The sequence below is a fragment of the Pteronotus mesoamericanus genome, unplaced genomic scaffold (genome assembly GCF_021234165.1).
Source record: "Pteronotus mesoamericanus isolate MK-2021 breed Mesoamerican mustached bat unplaced genomic scaffold, CSHL_Meso_final contig_22, whole genome shotgun sequence".
Classification (NCBI taxonomy): Eukaryota; Metazoa; Chordata; class Mammalia; order Chiroptera; family Mormoopidae; genus Pteronotus; species Pteronotus mesoamericanus.
In genome coordinates this window covers 901985-920902 of record NW_026555090.1, presented here as the reverse complement: position 1 = coordinate 920902, position 18918 = coordinate 901985, and the positions used below count along the sequence as shown (strand labels likewise).

Below are 18918 nucleotides of genomic sequence, written 5' to 3'. Positions count from 1 at the left end.
ATACCATAAAAAGAACACAGACTTCAAGAGTAGAAATATAGGTTTGAATCCAGTTTATACCTGTGCTCATGGCCACTCCCCATTCTCTCAGACCTCTATTCCAATTTCTTAATATTTTTAAAGATTATTTTTAGAGAGGGAGAGAAACATCTATGTGTGGTTGCCTCTTGCATGCTCCCAACTGGGGACCTGGCCCACAACCCAGGCATGTGCCCAGACTGGGAATCAAACTGGCGACCATTTGGTCTGTAGGCTGGTACTCAATCCATTGAGCCACACCAGCCAGGTTAATATTTCAAATAAAGGATAATGTGTATAAAATAAAATATCTCGGGCAGCTCAGGCTCCTATTGGGCCCACAGCCACCAGGCTTCCTTCCTTCTTATCACAAGGAGCAGATTGTCCCATGGCCCCTGGGGAGGTGTACGTGTGTGTGTGAGGGAGTGTATGAGAGAGTTGAGAATGATGGAAATTCTAATACCTTCCCAACAGGGGAGAAAACAAAACAAAACAAGCCACTGCTAGGAAAAAGAAAAAATGTGCATGCCTTTACCAAATGCAGTGCACTTTCACCTGCTGTGCAGTTATTTGTACCGCAAAGTTTTTTCCAATGGTAAATTACATCCTAGTGAATTTCTGTCCTGGATCTTAAAAAGTAGGCAGTGGAGCCCTGTCCAGGTGGCTCAGTTGGTTGGAGCACCATCCCAATAAGCCAAGGTTGTGAGTTCAATCCCTGGTCAGGGCACATACAAGAATCAACCAAGGAGTGCATGAATAAGTGAAACAACAGATGGATGTTTCTCTTTCTCTCTCTCTCTCTCTCTCTCTCTCTCTCTCTCTCTCTCTCTCTCAAAAATTTTTAAAAAAACTTGGCATTTGGTGGGTAAGATATAATTTATTAGGTAACAATAAAGATATTGCATGTACTTCCTCGAGATACAGTACCATGTTTTCTTTTGCTTTTACAAATTTTACGCCTCTAACATTTTAATTTGTTCCCCCTTCACACCTTTAGCCACTTAGCAATGCCTACCATGAGTTAGCACAAGTTTATTCAACCAATAATCCCTCAGAACTCCGCAACCTGGTGACTAAGCACAGCGAAACTTTTACGCGTGATAACAACATGGGACTGGTGAAGCAGTGCCTGTCTTCTCTCTATAAGAAGAATATTCAGAGGCTAACCAAGGTGAGGAAGTGGGACCCTGGCGTGTCATCCCCGACTCCTGCGACCTCCCCCTCTTTGTTCCTTTAGAGGGGAGGACGTGCGGCAGGGGTTCTGTGCCGGAGCTCTCGCAGTCAGTTAGATTAGAGTTTAGTTTATACCCTTTGGTCTTTTTAGGCCTAGAGCAGGGTATTTGAGAAGAGGAACAGGTGAAAAGGAAGACAGGCAGGAGAAGGGTAGCCTGAGGGAAGCCAGCGGCTCCTTGGGCAGGTGAGCCGGGCCAGCCTGGGAGCCTCAGGCCGCGCTCGGCTGCCTGCCCGCCTGCCGCTCTGACATCCTCCGCTCTCGCGTCCGGTACTGGTGAGGCCAGAGCCGAATGAGCTCAGTGCGGCTGAACTGCAGGAGAGAAGTCAGCCCTAAAATAACCTGATGTTATTTGGTTATAGACTAGTGTAAAAGAAAAACGAAGTGCCACGTGAGCTAGGAAGGCATATACTGCCAGGAATGGGAAGCTGAGTAAGAGCAGTGTGAGCAGAGGAGTGGGTTTTCTCCTGAGAAGCGGTCGGGCAGGCAGCGGTTCGCAGCTGGCGAGGACACGGGGAAGCGGTCCCCAGGCAAGCGGTCCCTGGGCGTGCCCTCCGCCCGGTGTCGGCAGTGGGGTGAGGGGGAGCAGCGAGGGCAAGAGTGCGCTGTGGTTGTTGCTGGGAGGGCCTCTGGGCGCAGGGTGGGGAGAGGACGGCAGCTTGCACAGTGTGAGGGGTCAGAGAGGCCAGAGAGGAAAGGGGTGAGCAGGCCGGAGACACGCAGGGCCGGGGGGAGGGAGGGAGGCGAGCAGGCAGTCGCTGAACACGGAAAGGAGGCTCCTGAACGCTCCAGACAGAGTAACTGCAGCTTCTGGGCTGACATAAGGAAATCAGGGAATGTGTAAAATTTAATTTGTAAGAGGGAAGTAAAGGATGTGAAAGGGAAAGCAGCTCAAGAAAGATAAAAAACCACTGCAACTCATCAGCCAGAGAAAAACCAACTGGACCCAGAGGCAAAAAAAGGCCGGGGTCAAAAGGACTCAAGGTAACAAGCAGCCCGTTTTCCCCGCAAAATGTTCTGTTTGGTCCAGGTGCCAGCAGAACCACTCTAAGTGAATTCCAGGGTCACCACTGAGAGGCAGCCCTTGAAAAAGAGCTGCACCCCATTTGTGTCTAGTACTTGAGATGTAAGTAAAAGAATCAAAATACCAAGGTTAAAACATGGTGTGTCTCCAAATGTTAAATTGCAAAAAGGCAAATAAAAGTTAAATGAAGAATTAGACCTTAAGAAATCTAATAAGTAGGCATCACTGCACAACTCATTCGTGACCCATCTTGCGAAGCTGTCCACCCCTTAGTCCACCCCTTAGGAGTGAGTGTGTACCTGGAGAGGTCAGTGTAGGAAAGGAGACTTCTCTGGCCTGGGTTAGGTAAGTCCAGACCATGAGTTTGACCAGGACAGGAAAGGCTTCGGGGTGGCCAGTCAAGGGCTGGGGCAGTGGCTCGGTCTCACCTATGCAGACTCCTGGTGGATTGGGGTCCCCTGGGCATTAGGTGCTGCCCTGGGGACAGGGAGGGGCGCCTCCGTGGCTGCAGGCAGGCAGGCAGGGACTGTCATCAGAGGGCATGTCTCGGAACTCTGATGGTGGCTGTTAAGGCTTTTGGGCATTATGTCCCTGCGCCAGAAGAAGGGGGGAGGGATCGAAGGATTTCCTAGCCACAGATAACTCTCTTAGTCAAAAGTTGGAGAATAAAAGCTTTTCAGGAAGGCTCACCAGGGGGACCATGGGTGGGTGCCAGGAGCCTTCCCCTGAAGCACTGCCGTCTGGAAGGTGGCTGGGGCGGGGGCTCTCCACGCGGGGGAGTCCCCCTGCAGACGCTTTGGGGGCATCTCTCAAGAGTCCCCTTCTCTGCCTCCTGTCCATCTGCTTCTGTAGAAGCTCTCAATCGGTTATAACTGGGATTGTGTTCTTCATGCTCTTCTGTCTTCTGCTTTCTTTGTCCAATGTGTCGTAATCTCCTGGTGACGAGAGCCTGCACCGCAGCTCCAGTATCGCTGCGTAGGGGTCTGTTGCATGGCGGGGCCATGGTTCATTCAGCAGCCCCTGTGGGTGGGCGTTTGGGTGGCAATTTCTGTTTATTCTGGGATTGGAACAATGTTAGTTCTGTGTATTTAGAAATGTTCACTTTGGAATTCTCTATCGTGTTAAACTACTGATGTACTTTTTTAAAAATAACAATCATTTTTTTTTCCTGGGCACTATTCTCCAAACTAAAGTGCATATAGGTTATTTTTGGTCATTGGTTTATCAGGAATTTTCAAGATCAGAGTTTTAATGTGTCTTGCTCTGAGAATGCCATTATTCTAAATATTGCTAGGGTGTTTTTTTTTTTAAGCCTTTTATCGTATTCTTGAAAGAGACATTTTCATCATGTCCCTGAGTAGAAAACAGTGATAAACATTGGGGTCCTTCTTAGTCTCCATTTGTTTACACATTTAGCTTTGAATTTTGAAGAATTTCTATATTTTTTATTTAATTTAATAGGTTTACAATACCTATTCAAAAAATTTAAAAACTACGAAGTTTCCATCCAGTTCATGTACCCCGCCACCCTTTCTCTCTACCCCACGGCAACCCAGTGTTACCAGCTCCTTGAGTGTGCCTCTGGAGACGTCTGCTCACCTCTAAGTGAGCACTGTCTCTCTTGTACACATTTTTCCCTTTTCTTGTAAAGGTTTTATGTATTTATTTTCACAGAGAGAGGAAGGGAGGGAGAAAGAGAAGGAGAGAAACATCAGTGTGTGGTTGCCTCTCACGCACCCCCTGCTGGGGACCTGGCCCGCAGCCCAGGCATGTGCCCTGACTGGGAATCGAACTGGCAGCCCTTCGGTTCGCAGGCCGGCGCTCAATCCACTGAGCCACACCAGCCAGGGCTCCCTTTCTTTTACGCAGATGTTTGCATGCACTGTTCTGCATCCTTTTTTACATTTAATGATACACATATCTTGGATTCTTTTTCAGGCAGTAAACAGTTCTCACTGTTAATTTTTTTTACAGTTCCTTAGTAGTCATTTAATGTAATTACGCTGTACTGAACCAGTCCTCTGCTGACGGACGTGTAGTGGGCCCCATCTTCTGCTCTCGCAGACAGTGCTGCAGTGAGTAACCTGGCACACATGTCATGTCAGGCACGTAGGAGAGTGTGTGTAGGGAACATTTCTAGAAGTCATCATTCTAGAAAATTGGTGACTAAAACCACTTTGTTCATCAATTTCAAGTCATCTTCACAACAAAAAATTGTATAGTAATGGAAAGCAAATTTTCAGTGATTTACTAGAACTCTGTACACATTTAATAAAATTTCTCAGTTTCTACCTGTGAATAATTCTACTTCTAAATTTCAGACCTTTTTAACACTGTCGTTACAAGATATGGCAAGTCGTGTGCAATTATCTGGACCCCAGGAGGCAGAAAAATATGTTCTACACATGGTAAGTATGTTTTCATTCTCATAAAACTTATTAGTGGATTTTTGTCTTTGTGAAAGTAACAGGTGTTCATTATGGAAAATATGAAAAAAGAGAAGGGGGGTGGGGAACATCCAAAGTCAAGTCCTGCAGATGTTCTGATTTTTTTCCTTACGATGTTTGGGGTTCTCAGTCCTAGTGATCATATAATTTACGTGGTGTGTGCTATTCATGTCCATTGTCCGTTTTTGTAAGCATCATTTAAAACCCTCATGAAATATTTGATCTACAAAGAGCCGTAAAACAGTGCCACTCACCATGCTGTCCCTGAAAAGGTCCCGACTGTGAGCCCGTCTGCGGGTCAGGCGGTGCCTCCATCCCTGGCAGAGGCTCCGCCCCGCGCGCCCCAGCGGTGGTGGGGGAAGGCGGCGGGAGCAGGCCCCCAGGTGCCCAGCGCCGGAGGCAGGGCGTGAGCAGCACGCCTGACACACTCCTCTTAGTCCCTTCCAGTTGGACCTCTCCACTCCCCAAACTGGATAAGCATCCTTTAGTTGGCTCCGTGGTAACCTGCCAAGGTGATACACGGTAATCTACCTAACCTGTCCAGTTATATATGTGGCTCTGAGCGAATCCACCAAAACAGATCTCTGTCCTTGGTTCAGGGCAGGCAGATCATGTGGGGGGATGTCGGGATGTCAGCGTTCTACATGGTTCTGCTGGGGGTCTCCCGTGATTTCAGATGCACCGCTACGTCGGGATTGGAAGTAATGAACCTGTTTTCCATTGTGACAGTGGAGTATTTTGTTTCTGTCATTCAATTTACACTCTTTGAGGTTTTTTTTCCCTTCAGCCTAGCCCTCAGAACACACATATATCCCGAACAAACAGCTTGTCTGACTTAACCAACAACCCCGGAGTGTCCGCTCGGGGCACCTTGCCAACCCAGTAGGGGCGGAGTAAGCCCCAGGGTCTCCCCGGGACCCGCTCTTCCCTGGTGAGCGAGAAGTGATGCACCAGTGGTTCTGACGCCCGCCCAGGGCGCAGGAGTCCGCACGACGCTTCGAGGGCTTAAGGGGCGGGGGGTGGATTCGGAGCGCGGCTCGGCCCACCCAGGCAGCCTGGCCGGCTCCGGAGCCCGCCACGGCGTTCTGTCTGCCATGGGGCGTTGGCAGTGTCTGGGGACGTTTTTGTTGTCACAGCTGGTGGGGGGGATACTACTCCTAGCTAGTGGGTGGCGCCAGGGATGCCTTTAACCATCGTACAGTGTACAGAACGGCCCACACAGCAGAGCAGGGTCTGGCCCGGGACGTCGGCGCTGCCGGCCTGGAGAAACCTGGGCCTAGGGTGTCCGATCCCTGAGGGCGGGGTTTTTTTCGTTAAGACTTTATTTTTTTAGAACATTTTGAGGTTCAAAGCAAAATTGAGTGGAAGCTGCAGAGATTTTCCATTTATCCCCATGCCCACATGTACATAGCTTCCCCCATTGTCATCAAGGTGGCACATAAGTGACAGTTGATGAACCCACACTGACATGTCATTACTCATAGTAGGGGTCACTTTTTTTTTTTTAAGATTTTATTTATTTGTAGAAGGGAAAGGAAGGAGAAAGAGGGAAACATCAGTGTCTGGTTGCCCCTTGAGTGCCCCCGCCCGGGGGCCTGGCCCGCAGCCCAGGCCTGAGCCCTGACGGGGAATCAGAACTGGGCAGCCCTTCGGTTCGCAGGCCGGCGCTCAGTCCACTGGGCACCCCCGCCCCAGCCAGGGCGGGGTTCACTCTTGTACATTCTGTGGGTTTGGACAAATGTACCGAGGTGGGCAAAAGTAGGTGGGTTTAGAGCTCTGAGTATGTGAAACAGTTTATTTTTGTATTACTATTTATTTAGCCTGCATGTCTTTTTCCGTACAAACAACTGTAAACCTGTTTTTGCTCACCCCTGTGCAAATGACACGTGTGCACCGTTATGGTCTTGTACAGAGTATTTTTGCCGCCGTGAAGATCCTCTGTGCTCTGCCTGTTGGTCCCATCCCTGGCAGCCACTGATCGTTTTACTGTCTCCATAGTTTTGCTCTTCCGTAATGTCCTATCATTGGGATCATACAGTATGGAGCCTTTTCAGATTGACTACTTTCACTTCATCATATGCATTGAAGTTTCCTCACTGTCTTTTTATGACTTGAGAGCTCATTTCTTTTTATATCCATTGCCTAGGTTTATCACACTCTGTCCACTCACCTGTTGAAGGGCATCTTGGTTGCTTTCAAAAGTTTGCAGTTATGAGTGAAGCGGCTGTAAATGTCCACGTGCAGGCTGTGTGGGCGTAAGTTCTGACTCCCTGAAGTAAACCCCGGGAAGCGTACGGGCCAGACGCCACAGACGTACGGGTGGGAGTGTCTGCCGCGGCCTCGCCACACACAGGTCGCCTGGCTTTTCTCCTGTGCTCTCTTCCAGGAGTTCTCGGTTTTGCATTGTGCATGTAGGTCTGTAATCCATTTGAGGTAATTTTTGTGAAAAGTGGAAGGTTTGTGTCTAGACTCACTTTTTGTCTGCACATGGACAGTTGTTTGAGCCCCAGTTGTTGAAAAGACTGTCTTTGCTTCATTGTAGGGCCCGTGTTTCTTTGTCAAAGATCCACTGACTGTATTTGTGTGGGTCTATTTCTAGGCTCTCAATTCTGTTCCATTGATCTATTTGTCTTTTTTGCGGGGGCAGGAGAGCAGTACCCCACGGTCCTGATTCCTGCAGCTTTCTAGTAAGCCTTGCAGCCAGGTAGCATCAGTCTCCCAGCGTGTTCTTCTCCTGCAGTGTTGTTGGCTTTTCTGTGTCCTTTTATCTCTCCACAGAAGCTTTAGAGTCAGTTTGTCAATGTCTAAAATAACTTGCCGGGATTTTGACTGAGATTGTGTTGAATCTATACATCAAATTGGGAAGAATTGACATCTTGATAATATTGTCTTCCTATCCATGAACATGAAATAGCTCTCAATTTATTGGGGTGGCCAAAAAGTCCATTTAGTTTTTTCTGTAAAAGACACATTTTTATTTTCACCAATAACCTTATTGATTTGGGTATTTTGAGGATGCCGGCTCTCTCCCGCTGTTGGCTTCTAGGGGTGGAGGCTGGGATGCTGCTCAACATCTTCCAATGCACAAGACAGCCCCACAGCAAAGAAGTATTTGGCCAGCATGTCAGTAGTGGCAACAAACTTTGCAAACCACTTTTGACACATTAAATCAGTCACAGCACCTTCTCCATACACGGCACAAATCTTTCTTTGTGTTTCAGTTGTGCTTTTACCTTTCTTGAAATAATAAAGCATAATACGTCAAAAATGTTGCATATCTTCCATTTTCAATAGTAAAATGGCTGCACAAAAATTCACCAATTTTGTTTGTTTTATCAAAATGATTGCTAGCTGATATGACAGCTGTCACAATACAATCTAACAAAATTGTTTCAAATGAAGTTAAAGACAACTAAGCACTACAATAGCCACTGTACAGAAAAAAACTGAATGAACTTTTTGGCCAACTCAGTATTTAGTTCTTTGATTTTCTTCATCAGACTTTCGTAGTTTTCCTCAGATAGATCTTGTAGATATTTTGTTGGATTTATTCCTACATATTTCATTTGTGGGGAGGGGGAGGGATGCTAATGTAAATAGTATTTTAAATTTCAAGTTACACTTGTTCATTGCTGGTATGTAGAAAAGCAGTTGACTTTTGCAGGTTAACCCCGCATCCCACAGCCTTGCTGTACTTGCTTATTAGATCCAGGAGTGTTAAGTGGTGGTGGGACTTTCAGATTTTCTGCATAGAAACACAGCTGTGAACAAAGACAGTTATAGTTCTTATTTCACAATCGATATACCTCTTATTTTCTTTTCGTGCCTTATTGTATCAGCTGGAACTGATACATGTACAGTGTTGAAAAGGAGCCGTGTGATGCCTAGTTACTACTGATCTTTGTGAGGAAGCTTCAAGTTTCTTACCGTATGATACTAGCTCTAGGGTTTCTGTAGATGTTCTTCATCAAGTTGAGGAAGTTTCCCTGTCTCCTTGGTTTACTGAGAGTTCTTACCATGAATGGATATCAGATTTTATGAAGTGCTTTCTGTGTGTGTGTTGATTTGATCATGATCTTTTTAGCCAGCTGGCATGATGATCTACATTAATTGATTCTCACATGTTTGCCTGGCCTTGTACACCTAGGATAAATCCCACTTGGTTTTGGTGTATAATTCTGTTTAAATATTGTTGGATTTGCTTGTATTTTGTTGAGTGTTTTTGTCTTTATAGTTAGGAGAGATGATGGTACAGCTTTCTTGTAATGTCTCTGTCTGGCGCTGGCGTCAGGGTGATGCTGGCCTCATGGGCTGGGAGGGGCTGTGCTCCGTCCACGTCTGTTCTCTGAGAGGCTGGCACAGCTGCTTCCTGGCTTGTCTGGTAGAATGAGCCGGTGAGCCTTCCTAGGACTGGTGCTTTGTTTTGGAAGGCTACTAATTATTGGTTCAATTTCTTTAATAGGTGTAGGCCTATTCAGATTATATGTTAGGTATCTTTCAAGTGAACACTTTATTGAAGTGGAACCCACACAGAGCAGAGTACTCCAGAGTGGGAGCTGATTGCATCTTCCCAAAGTGCAGACAGCTGTGCCACCGACACCTTGCTGTGGGTCGGAGCGCTGCCAGCCCCCGGGCACCGCGCGCCTGCGTCCCGCCTGCTCCAGCTGGGAAGGCCGTTGCCACCTTGACTATTAACATCCTGTCTTAGTTGTGTTTGTTTTTGAGCTTTATTTAAAGTATAAAATGAAACATAAAGTATACACATTTTGAGATACGGCTTTTTTGCTCAACATTATGAGATTCATACACAATGTCATAGGTAGTTTTAGTTCATTCATTTTCAGGGTTCCATTCTAATCAGGTGGACATGGGGCTGTTTCTAGTTCCAGTTATCACAAAAGGCACTGCTGCAGTGGACCTGGGCTTGCATTCCATTTGGATCTGTTCCGTTCCCTTTTTAAAGAGGCAGCTCTCTGACGTGGTTGGGCTGGCTGCTGTATCATCAAACCACATCTCTCCCTTCCAAGGCTAGAGACAGGAGGCCAGCTCAGGGAGCTCAGTGACCGACGGGCTCATTGTTCTCGCCCTGCAGAGCAGTTCGTTGGGAATAACAGTACATGTTGGCAACTTTTTATTGGCTTCTCACTTTTTAACTCCATGGACAGGATTTGGACCAATCAAATAAACCCCCAGTCATTGATGCAAAGAAAGAACGTAGACCTTGAAAATACCTTGGAATCAGCATTGGCAGAAAAGTTTTCTTGAAGGACCAGAAACTAATTTCTACTGAGGTGAAACAAAAATGTGTTAGCATTTCAGTTTTTAAAACGCAAAGGCGATGTAATTATATATAATAAAATTAATGTTTAAAGATGCAGGGGCAGTTTGAAAGCATTGTGTTGAGGGAAACAAGACACAAAAGACACGTATCGTATGATTCCATTTATAGGAATGTCCAGAAGAGGCAGATCCACAGAGCAGGCAGTGGACTGTGGTTGCCAGGGGCTGAGAGGGCGGAGGACGGGGAGTGACGGGCTGCCTCCCGGGGGGCGGGGCTGTCCCCAGGATGATGGGCAGGTCCGGAGCTGGAGCGAAGTGGCGGTCGCACCCTGCAGGTGGACTGAGTGCCGCTGAATTGTTCAGTTTAAAATGGTTAATTTAGGGGACAACTGGAGTTGAACAAGAATAAAAATTCTTTTTAAAAATAGTTAATTTATATTATGTGACTTTTACCTCACATGTAAAATAAAATAGGAATTAAAAAATTAAGGGCACGGGTTTTTATGAGTATCTTGGTTTTACACTCCATAGCATCTCTAGTGGTGTCTAGACCGTACTAGGTATTCAGTAAATACCTGTTGAACAGTTGGTGCCTAAAAATACACATACAAATTTATGTTTTTATAGTTTTTGTGCTTTCCCCTCATCATATTGAATCGCTGTGAATTCACATATGTTCAGGTCTGATCTGTTTTCCTGATTTTTTTATTGTTGTTGTTACAGATAGAAGATGGTGAGATTTTTGCAAGCATTAACCAGAAGGATGGCATGGTCAGTTTCCATGACAACCCTGAAAAATACAACAACCCGGCCATGCTTCACAACATCGATCAGGAGGTAAGTGTGAGCGCCAGGTTTTGATTTTTTTAATTGATGTTTGAGATGTTGTATTCTAAATACTGTTCCTTTGCTCCAGGATAATTTTAGTTTTAAATACAGGTAGTTCTCAACTAGTTTCTAGGAACATCTTATAATTAATACAATTTCATCCGCACCCAGCTGCCACCTATAGCGTAGTCTGCCTCGGCTCTGTGGTGAAGTGCACTCAGAGTTCCAGGCCGGGCGGTCAGAAAACACTGCGTCAAGACCAGGGTAAAAGAGGAAAGCCGTCCCCTGCCCCCTGACCGGGCGGCAGCCACGGGCCTCGGAGCCGCGTCCCTGCACCTTCTGCGGCCTTGCGGCTCTGGAGGCCACCCGGGGCCTTGGGCGGGCGTTGGGGTTGTGCGGGCGGTCCCGTTTCTGACCTCTGCTTGGGGGACCAAGCGCCCAGAACACGGAAGGCATGCATAGTGTGCTTCCACAGTCCCCTTTGCAGTTGAAAATCAGGGGGACCCTGAAGACTGCAAGTGTTTTCTTTAACTCACTTGAGGGTGTCATCTGAAATGATTTATAGTCTTTATTTGTCCTGCTTAGTGTGAATGTTTTTAGGTTTCATTGCAAATGATAATGTATTTGATTATGGGGTGCTACCCTAGATCCTGCCAGGATGTTAGGCAATACACAGTACTTGGACCGTGTCAGATTCCTGTATTCAAAAATTCTGACTCCAAAACCAGTGTAGCCCCAGGGGTTCAGGTCAAGGGGCCGTGAACCTAAACCCACTTGCCACCCACCCTAAACGTGTCTGTCACACAGATGCTGAAGTGCATAGAGCTGGATGAGCGGCTGAAAGCCATGGACCAGGAGATCACCGTGAACCCCCAGTTTGTGCAAAAGGTGATTGAGCTGGGGTCCCCTCCTTAACGAGAAGCGGGCTGGGTGGAGGAGGAGGAATGTGGACTCGATTTCAGAGTGCACATTCAGTTGCCGGAAGTTTTGAGAACCGTTATCACCAAGTTCACAGAAAGACTGGGGAGAGCGTGTCCAGCCTGCAGACTGGATGTCACTCAGAGGGCGTGGGGGGCCGGGCGTTGCTCCCTCTCGCGGAGCCCCAGGGCGGTGCTCTGTGCACACACGGGGGCGGGCCTCGGGGCGGCCCCAGGTGCGCTCGCCTGGCCAGGGCAGGCGGAAACACAGTGCCTCCTCTCTCCCTGTACAGAGCATGGGATCACAAGAAGACGATTCTGGAAACAAACCATCCAGTTACTCTTGAAACGAATGGCCACCCTGATTGAAACGAGACAAGCGCGCACCGTGGCCAGTAGCAAGTGTTAGGAGGGCCGCAGGGAGGACCAGGCCTGTTTCGCCGGGACGTTAGGAAATTACATTTTGTGTTGGCTCCTTCAGTCCTCTGTGCTTTCAGAAAACCATTCTCTCTGCGAAGGAAAGAAAATATCAACCTTTAAAGTCTGTTGTGGATTTATTTATCCTCAGATTAATGTTGTTACTGCATTAAATCTACCTTTTTGTTTTAAATTACTCAAACATTGATGTGTCTTCTTTATCACTTTTTTTTCCATCTGAAAAGTTTTTTGAAAAACATTTTGAACGGAAATAGTTAGATTTTTAAAAACTTTTGGAAGATTTGGATCTAAAGTTGACATCAGTTCCCTTAAAAATAAAGTTTAAAAAAACATTAGGAGAGTCCATAAAGCAGAAGCTAATTTTTTATGATTAGAATTAAATGCATTTTAGTGACAGTGCGAATTGTGAGTTAGACACTGGCGCACTCCCAGCCTTTGGCGTGGGCCCCCCGCGCTGCAGCCTTGGGAGCGGCCTGCTTACGCGGCAGGTGCCGGCTTCCTCTCTATTCTACGCGCATTTTCAGTTCAGCCGCGCAGCTGCACTTTATGTTCACGGCCCCTCCGTAGAACTCGGATGCGTCTAAGGTTTACCTGTTTAGCCCCCGAATGGGATGGAGACTTTGAAAAGTGTGGTTAGGTTACACTAGAATTTGATCCTTAAGAAACGTTTCTCTCTTGCCCCGGCTGGTGCGGCTCAGTTGGAGTGTCATCCGCAACCAAAAGGTGGTGGGTTTGATCCCCAATCAGGGCACGCGCCTACATTGCATGTTCGGTCTCCAGTCAGGTGTGGCAGGAGCGACCAATTGATGCTCTTGTCCACCATCGGTGTGGCTCCCTCTCTCCCTCCCTCCCCTCCTCCCCTTCCCTTCCCCTCTTTCTAAAATCAGTAAGATTGCTGGTGGGTGAGGATTAAAAAACAAAAACAAAAAAAACCTCTCACTAGTAACACTCACTTTGTTAAATATGTCAACTTGTGTAGTCAATCACATTTTCATTATTTACGAAAGGAAACTCAAGCCTCTTGAGTCACATAAAAAAACCCTGATAGAGGCTTGGGGGTATGTGGTCCGTTGTGACTGTCCTGCTCTGCTGCCGCAGACGGTGGGAATGGAATTCAGTGATGAGTGCAGTGTTCCAGGGAGACTTACGTGAAAGGGGGTGGAGGGCTGGGTTTGGCCCCTCATCTAAACTCAGCTCTGCAGCTCAAACTGGTACTGCCTGTGCGCAGCATCGTTTCCACGGACACCTACACACGCCTGTCCTCAGGAAAAAGAAAATATTAATGGAAATCTTCCTAGTATCAGTGTAGTGAATTACAGACTGGCTTTTTAAAAGCAAATTGGACAGCTGATTTACCTGGATCTGAATTAAAATTGCCTTAGATGTGTTTGAAAATCCTGCCAGTAGTGACTAAGTAAAGAGTAGTTCCCTTGTGGGCTTCTAATGAAGTGGATACATAGTATTTTTTCAAAAGGATTCATCAGCCCCCCCCTCCCCCATTATTCTGAAACTGCTCAGAAGGACAGCAGGGTTTAGGGCCTCCCCGCCTCCTGTTTGCAGACCAAGCCTCTTCGCCCTTCCTGTGTCAATGGAGGGGGACCGCTGGTTGTGACATCTCTGCTCTATACCCCCTTGAAATTTCTGATTCTGGGGCTAGAACCCTGCAGACCGTTTTCCCCTTTTGCTGGGAGGAGGCAGAGACGAGAGCTAGGGAAGAAAAAGGGACAGGCCCCCTGCCTCTGGTTTCCTGTGGAACAGGCGCCGGAGCGGCAGCGGCCCGGGTTGCTTCCCACACTCCCAGAGGCTCTGCGCGCCCCCTGGCACGCAGGTCGGGGGCCCAGGTCCCTGGGACGCCACCTCCACCTTCTCAGTTCTGTTACTCGCAGTCTTTTCCCTTTGGTCCCCAACTTTTTTCCTCTCGAATACCTGGTTCATGAATCTAGTAAATCATTTCTATAAAAGAAATTGGAGCAGTTTGTCTTCTGACAGGAGTTACTTTTGAAAATCAGGGGGTTCAGGAGATGTGTGGCCCGTTGGTTACTCGGGATATAAGACTTCACACGTGCTGCCCCTGAAAAGCGCGCCGTCTGGCTCCACCTCGCTCGTGTTCGGAATAGTTACCAGAATCTGCGCTGCGGAACCTGCTTGCTGGATCTGCTTGTGTGGCTAGTTAAGACAGCCTAAGCTTGTTTTTTTGAGTTAATTCTCAGCAGCAAATCGCTCTGCAAACACATTGACTTAGGAATACCTGTAGCATTTCGGTGGTGCCAGAAGAGTTTGCCCTGAGGGAATGAGGGCAGTTTCTGAGGCCCAAGGACGTTGTTCATTAATGGGCCCAACATTCTCTGAGGACTTCTCAAGTTTGTCTTTTCACGGTGATCTCCAATGTTAATAAATACTCTGAATGAACGAGAATAGTTGCCCTCAGAACTCAATGCAGCTTTCCCCCGCTATCCAAAAGCAGAGCGTCACTATGAGATCTTCCATGGACTGAAATGACATGACGCAAAGGAGCAGTCACCATTAATTTATATGGAAAAAATTTTTAGTGTTTCCAAATCCCCAAAATAACCTACCAAAGTATACCAAACAACACATAAAACTTAAGATAACACAGACGTAGAGGCCTGGCTGGTGTGGCCCAGTGGACTGAGAGCCGGCCTGTGAACCGAAAGGTCACTGGTTTGATTCCCTGTCAGGGCACGTGCCCGGGTTGTGAACTGAGACCCTGGTGGGGGCGCGCGAGAGGCGACCACACATTGATGTTTCTCTCCCTCTCTTCCTCCCTCCCCCTCTCTCTAGAAATAGATAAATAAAGTCTTTTAAAAAAATACATAGCTAAAAAAAAGAAAAAGCCAAACACAAAATAACCCTAACATATTTCAAGTACGAAAGAGACGATAGGCACACAGGCTGAGAAGAGCGCAGTGGGCGGCCTGTACGGTGACTTGCTGCCAAACAAATGCTGGACACTACTTTGGCTATTCCCCTGTTTTCAAAAGAGTGAAAATCCTCTACAGTTCTTTCAGTTTGTGAAAATGTACTAATGTAAGTCTTTTTTAAAAGCCGAGTGGCATCATGCAAACTTTCAAAAAGTAGGGATAACTGTACTTGCATTTTGTATGTTTCTATTCAAATTGGTATCAAGTGAACTGCCAGAAGGGACAATGATGAACTTTTAATATATGTTCTTAAATGCATAGGCTTAGTCTGAAAGAGTTCCAGTTTGGGATATACTGGTGTAAAGTATTCTTTAAAGAAACACCTGGTTGCATGTTTTTGAAGTGGCTATATTTTCTGAGCCACAGAATGGACAATAAAATACAGGGATTTTTCTGCCATGTATGGATGACACTTTGTTTAGTAAATCAAAATCCCAAACCAAGCTAAGTAATAGAACTGTACAGTGGTGCTTTGGTACTCGTTAATTCATTTTGGAACTCGTGAGGAGCGCTGGAACTCGCGAGTACTGAGCGATGAAGCACTTTCTCTTGCGGGGCAGCGTCGAGACTCATACAAGCTCTAGCAAGTACAGTGAGTCCTGAGCACACGCCAAGTGCTGAAACATTTTTTTCTCGTCAAACTGCCACGAGTACAGGGTTTGACGAGCTCTGAAGCCGATGAGTCCTGACACCTGACTGTACTTTTTGTTAAACTAAATACAGAAGGCCAAGGTGAGGCAATACGCACTTATTTGACATCAAAAAAGAATAGCTGTTCAGGAAGCACTGATTCAGGCAGAATCCCAAACAATGTTCTCATGAGGAGCCAAAGACAAGGGATATGCGTGAGGGAGGGAAAGGGAACGATGTCAGCGGAAGGAAGACAGCTCTCTTGGTGCAGATAAGCTGACCGGCGATGCTCGTGCTGGAGATTTTTAGTTTCCAGTCTCACAGCCGTCAGTCCTGCAGTCCTAATATCTGCTTTCTTGCTAGCCTTGCACACAGTTCTTGGGGGCCCCGTGTTGCTTAGGCCCCATCCAAAGGTTACTTTGCCCTATTTCAGCCTTCCACTGTTTCAGGCAGAAGACATGCAGGGCAGCTCCTCGGCGTGGCAGCTCCAGTTCCTTTTGAAAGTGGCTCTGTTTACGTAATTTTTTACACTGTGAAAGATACCAACTAGCCTTAGTTAAGAGGGTCAAGCACTTTTACTTTTCTAGCAAATAATTTGGCAGAAGGGCAAGTTAAGTCAGGTTTTCAGGTATGCTGAACTATTATTGGTGTTCACTGGTGGACCTACCTTGTTCAATTCCCTTCTCTTTCTATGCCAGTTGACAAGTGGTATTCATTAGTCACTTTTCAAAGATTCACTTTGAGGTTTGTAATTTTTTTAAACAATGAGCCGTTTGTTTATCTCTCATTACAAGTGGCGGGGGAGGCAGGCAGGACCGGAGCCTCCAGGTCTTTTACCCTGGCCGCTTCATCGTCTGTAGAATACTCACTTTCACTTCCTACATCTCATTCATGGTGTCAAGATGGTGTTTGCACGTCCAGGTGTCTCATCTACGTTGTAATCCAAAAGAAGGCCCACGAAGTAGGATGGGTCAGTGCCTGTATTCCCAAAGGTCCCCAGGAGTGCGCTGCAGACTTGTGCTTGCTTACATCCCATAGGCTGCGACTGTGTCACGTGGCCACCCTGTGTGAAAGCGCTCAGGCCCGACGGGAGGCGCCTCCTGGTCCCTGATGCCGCCACCTTCGCCTTGGGGAGCCGTCGTGAGCGGTGGTTTTCTCTGAGGGCTCCCTTCGCCCGCGTCTCCCCACGCTCCTTCCTGGGGTGTGTAAGCTCTAAGTTGATTGGGTTGAAAATTGAAATGGTAGCCAATCGGTGCAAGAAAACTTCTGCACCGAAGTCTGAGCACTTGCAAAGGGCCCAGAGAAAATAAATGACCAGGAAAATCAGCTATGGTATTTCTGAGTAGGAAAACTAGGTGGGTGGGCCACCTCTTTTAGGCAGCTGAATTACCTAATGATCGCAAATAAAGATAAACTCCTATCTGCCTCCTGTCCTAAAATCAACAGTTGAGACCAGAGAACTTTTCTGATTATAAAAGGCATTTAATAAGCCTGGATTCATAATGAGCTGTTTGGTAATTTAAAAGCAGCTAGTATTACATTAAAAGACAAAAATCCTAATCGGTTGAATTCTAATAAGGAGGGGCTAATTTTTAAAAGCTTTCTAAAATTGCTATGTTAAGAAATGCTGAATTAACACTAGCATGCTTTTTTAAAGGAAAATATTGGACTACCACTAATAGCTCTTGCCTGCAACTGGATGGACACTTTTTATGCAGAGTCGATTGTCTAACAACCTAAAACTGCACATTGACTTAGAGGGCGCGCAGGCCCCTACTGAGCGCGGCCCTCTGTGAGCCGCCCTCCCGCAGCCGGGCAGACGCACGCTGGCAGACACCTCTGCGGGCGCAGGGCGCTGCCTTGGTTGTTGGAAGAAAGGAAAGTGTAAGCTAATTATTTTCATAACACAGAGTCTACTATAGCACCCTTAAAATAACAAGGTGATTAAAAATATTAGATCCAACTGCTTACAAATGAAACATAACCTCCTGTTCCTGAAACTTCAGACTGATTCAGTGACATGGTGATTTTTGACTCAAAGAGAAAGCCAAATTGTATTCTGTAGCTACATGAGACCATATATTGATTGGGGCAAATCTAAAAACCTCTGCAAGAAATTGCTCAAGGAGACTCGACATGACTTGGCATTGACCTATGGTCTTGGCAGCAGGCGCCCGTGAAGCGCCCCTCGGCCCGGACGCACAGCTGTCTGTACCCACGCGATCGCGCCTCTTGCTTTAGCAGCAGGAAGGCAGAAAAGCATCAAGGAATCTTTTATTCGGTTTTAAAAGAGTTTAAAATTTTTTTCAGTGACAGTGGACATACAATATTGTTAGTTTTAGGTCTATAACATACTGATTAGATATTTATATAACTTACAAAATTATCACCCAGTATGTCTAGTACCCATCTGAAACCATAGTTATTACAATACAGGGTGGGGCAAAATTAAGTTTACAGTTGTTTGTATGGAAAATACTACAATAATAATACAAGAAACAATTTCGTGTACTCTCAACTATGAACCTACTTGGCTCCACCCAGTATTATTGACTGTATTTTCTACGCTACACTTTACATCTCCGTGACTGACTTTGTAACTGGCAATGTGCACATGTTAAACCCTTCCCCTTTCACTCATCTCCCCAGCCCACCTTCCATCTGGCAACCATCAAAATGTTCTCTGTATTTGTGACTGTTTCTGTGTTCATTTATGGTGATTTTCAGAGTACATATACAAGGGAGCACTGCCAGAAGTGGAACTTATATGAAATTGTGTATGTATCCTTTCACGTTTAATAAGCTTCAGTCACCGTCAAAATACTCTTCACTTGATGCAGTGCACCTGTTGAGACTTCTTTTCCAGTGCTCAAGAGTTTTTGAACACATTGGTTTTGATGCCTTTTAGTGCTTCTGCCACATTTCTGTTTCACCTTTCCACATCAGCAGAACGTTTCCCTTTGAGGACTTGTTTCATCTGGGGAAACAAAACAGTCTCAGGGCGAGACTGGACGAATAGGGAGAGTAGGGCCCAGGGGTCATGCCATTTTTGGTCAGAAAGTGCTGAAGGCTGAACGCTCTGTGGGCAGGTGCATTTGTAAATCACCATCATGAAATGGGCAAATGTGTTGAGTCTTCAAAACAATTCCCTGAAGCTGATGCA

General features: G+C 46.5%; 1 protein-coding gene across 1 annotated transcript in view; it reads left to right on the top strand.

Moving 5' to 3' along the window:
- COPS3 (COP9 signalosome subunit 3) overlaps positions 1-12330 on the top strand; it is a 28369-nt gene extending 16039 nt beyond the window's left edge. The window contains exons 8-12 of the mRNA XM_054571119.1: positions 1016-1189; positions 4595-4681; positions 10724-10837; positions 11636-11716; positions 12039-12330. Coding sequence (XP_054427094.1) covers positions 1016-1189; positions 4595-4681; positions 10724-10837; positions 11636-11716; positions 12039-12092 — 510 coding nt within the window. The 3' untranslated portion in view covers positions 12093-12330. The remainder of the gene's footprint in view (positions 1-1015; positions 1190-4594; positions 4682-10723; positions 10838-11635; positions 11717-12038) is intronic.
- Positions 12331-18918: the final 6588 nt, after the last annotated feature.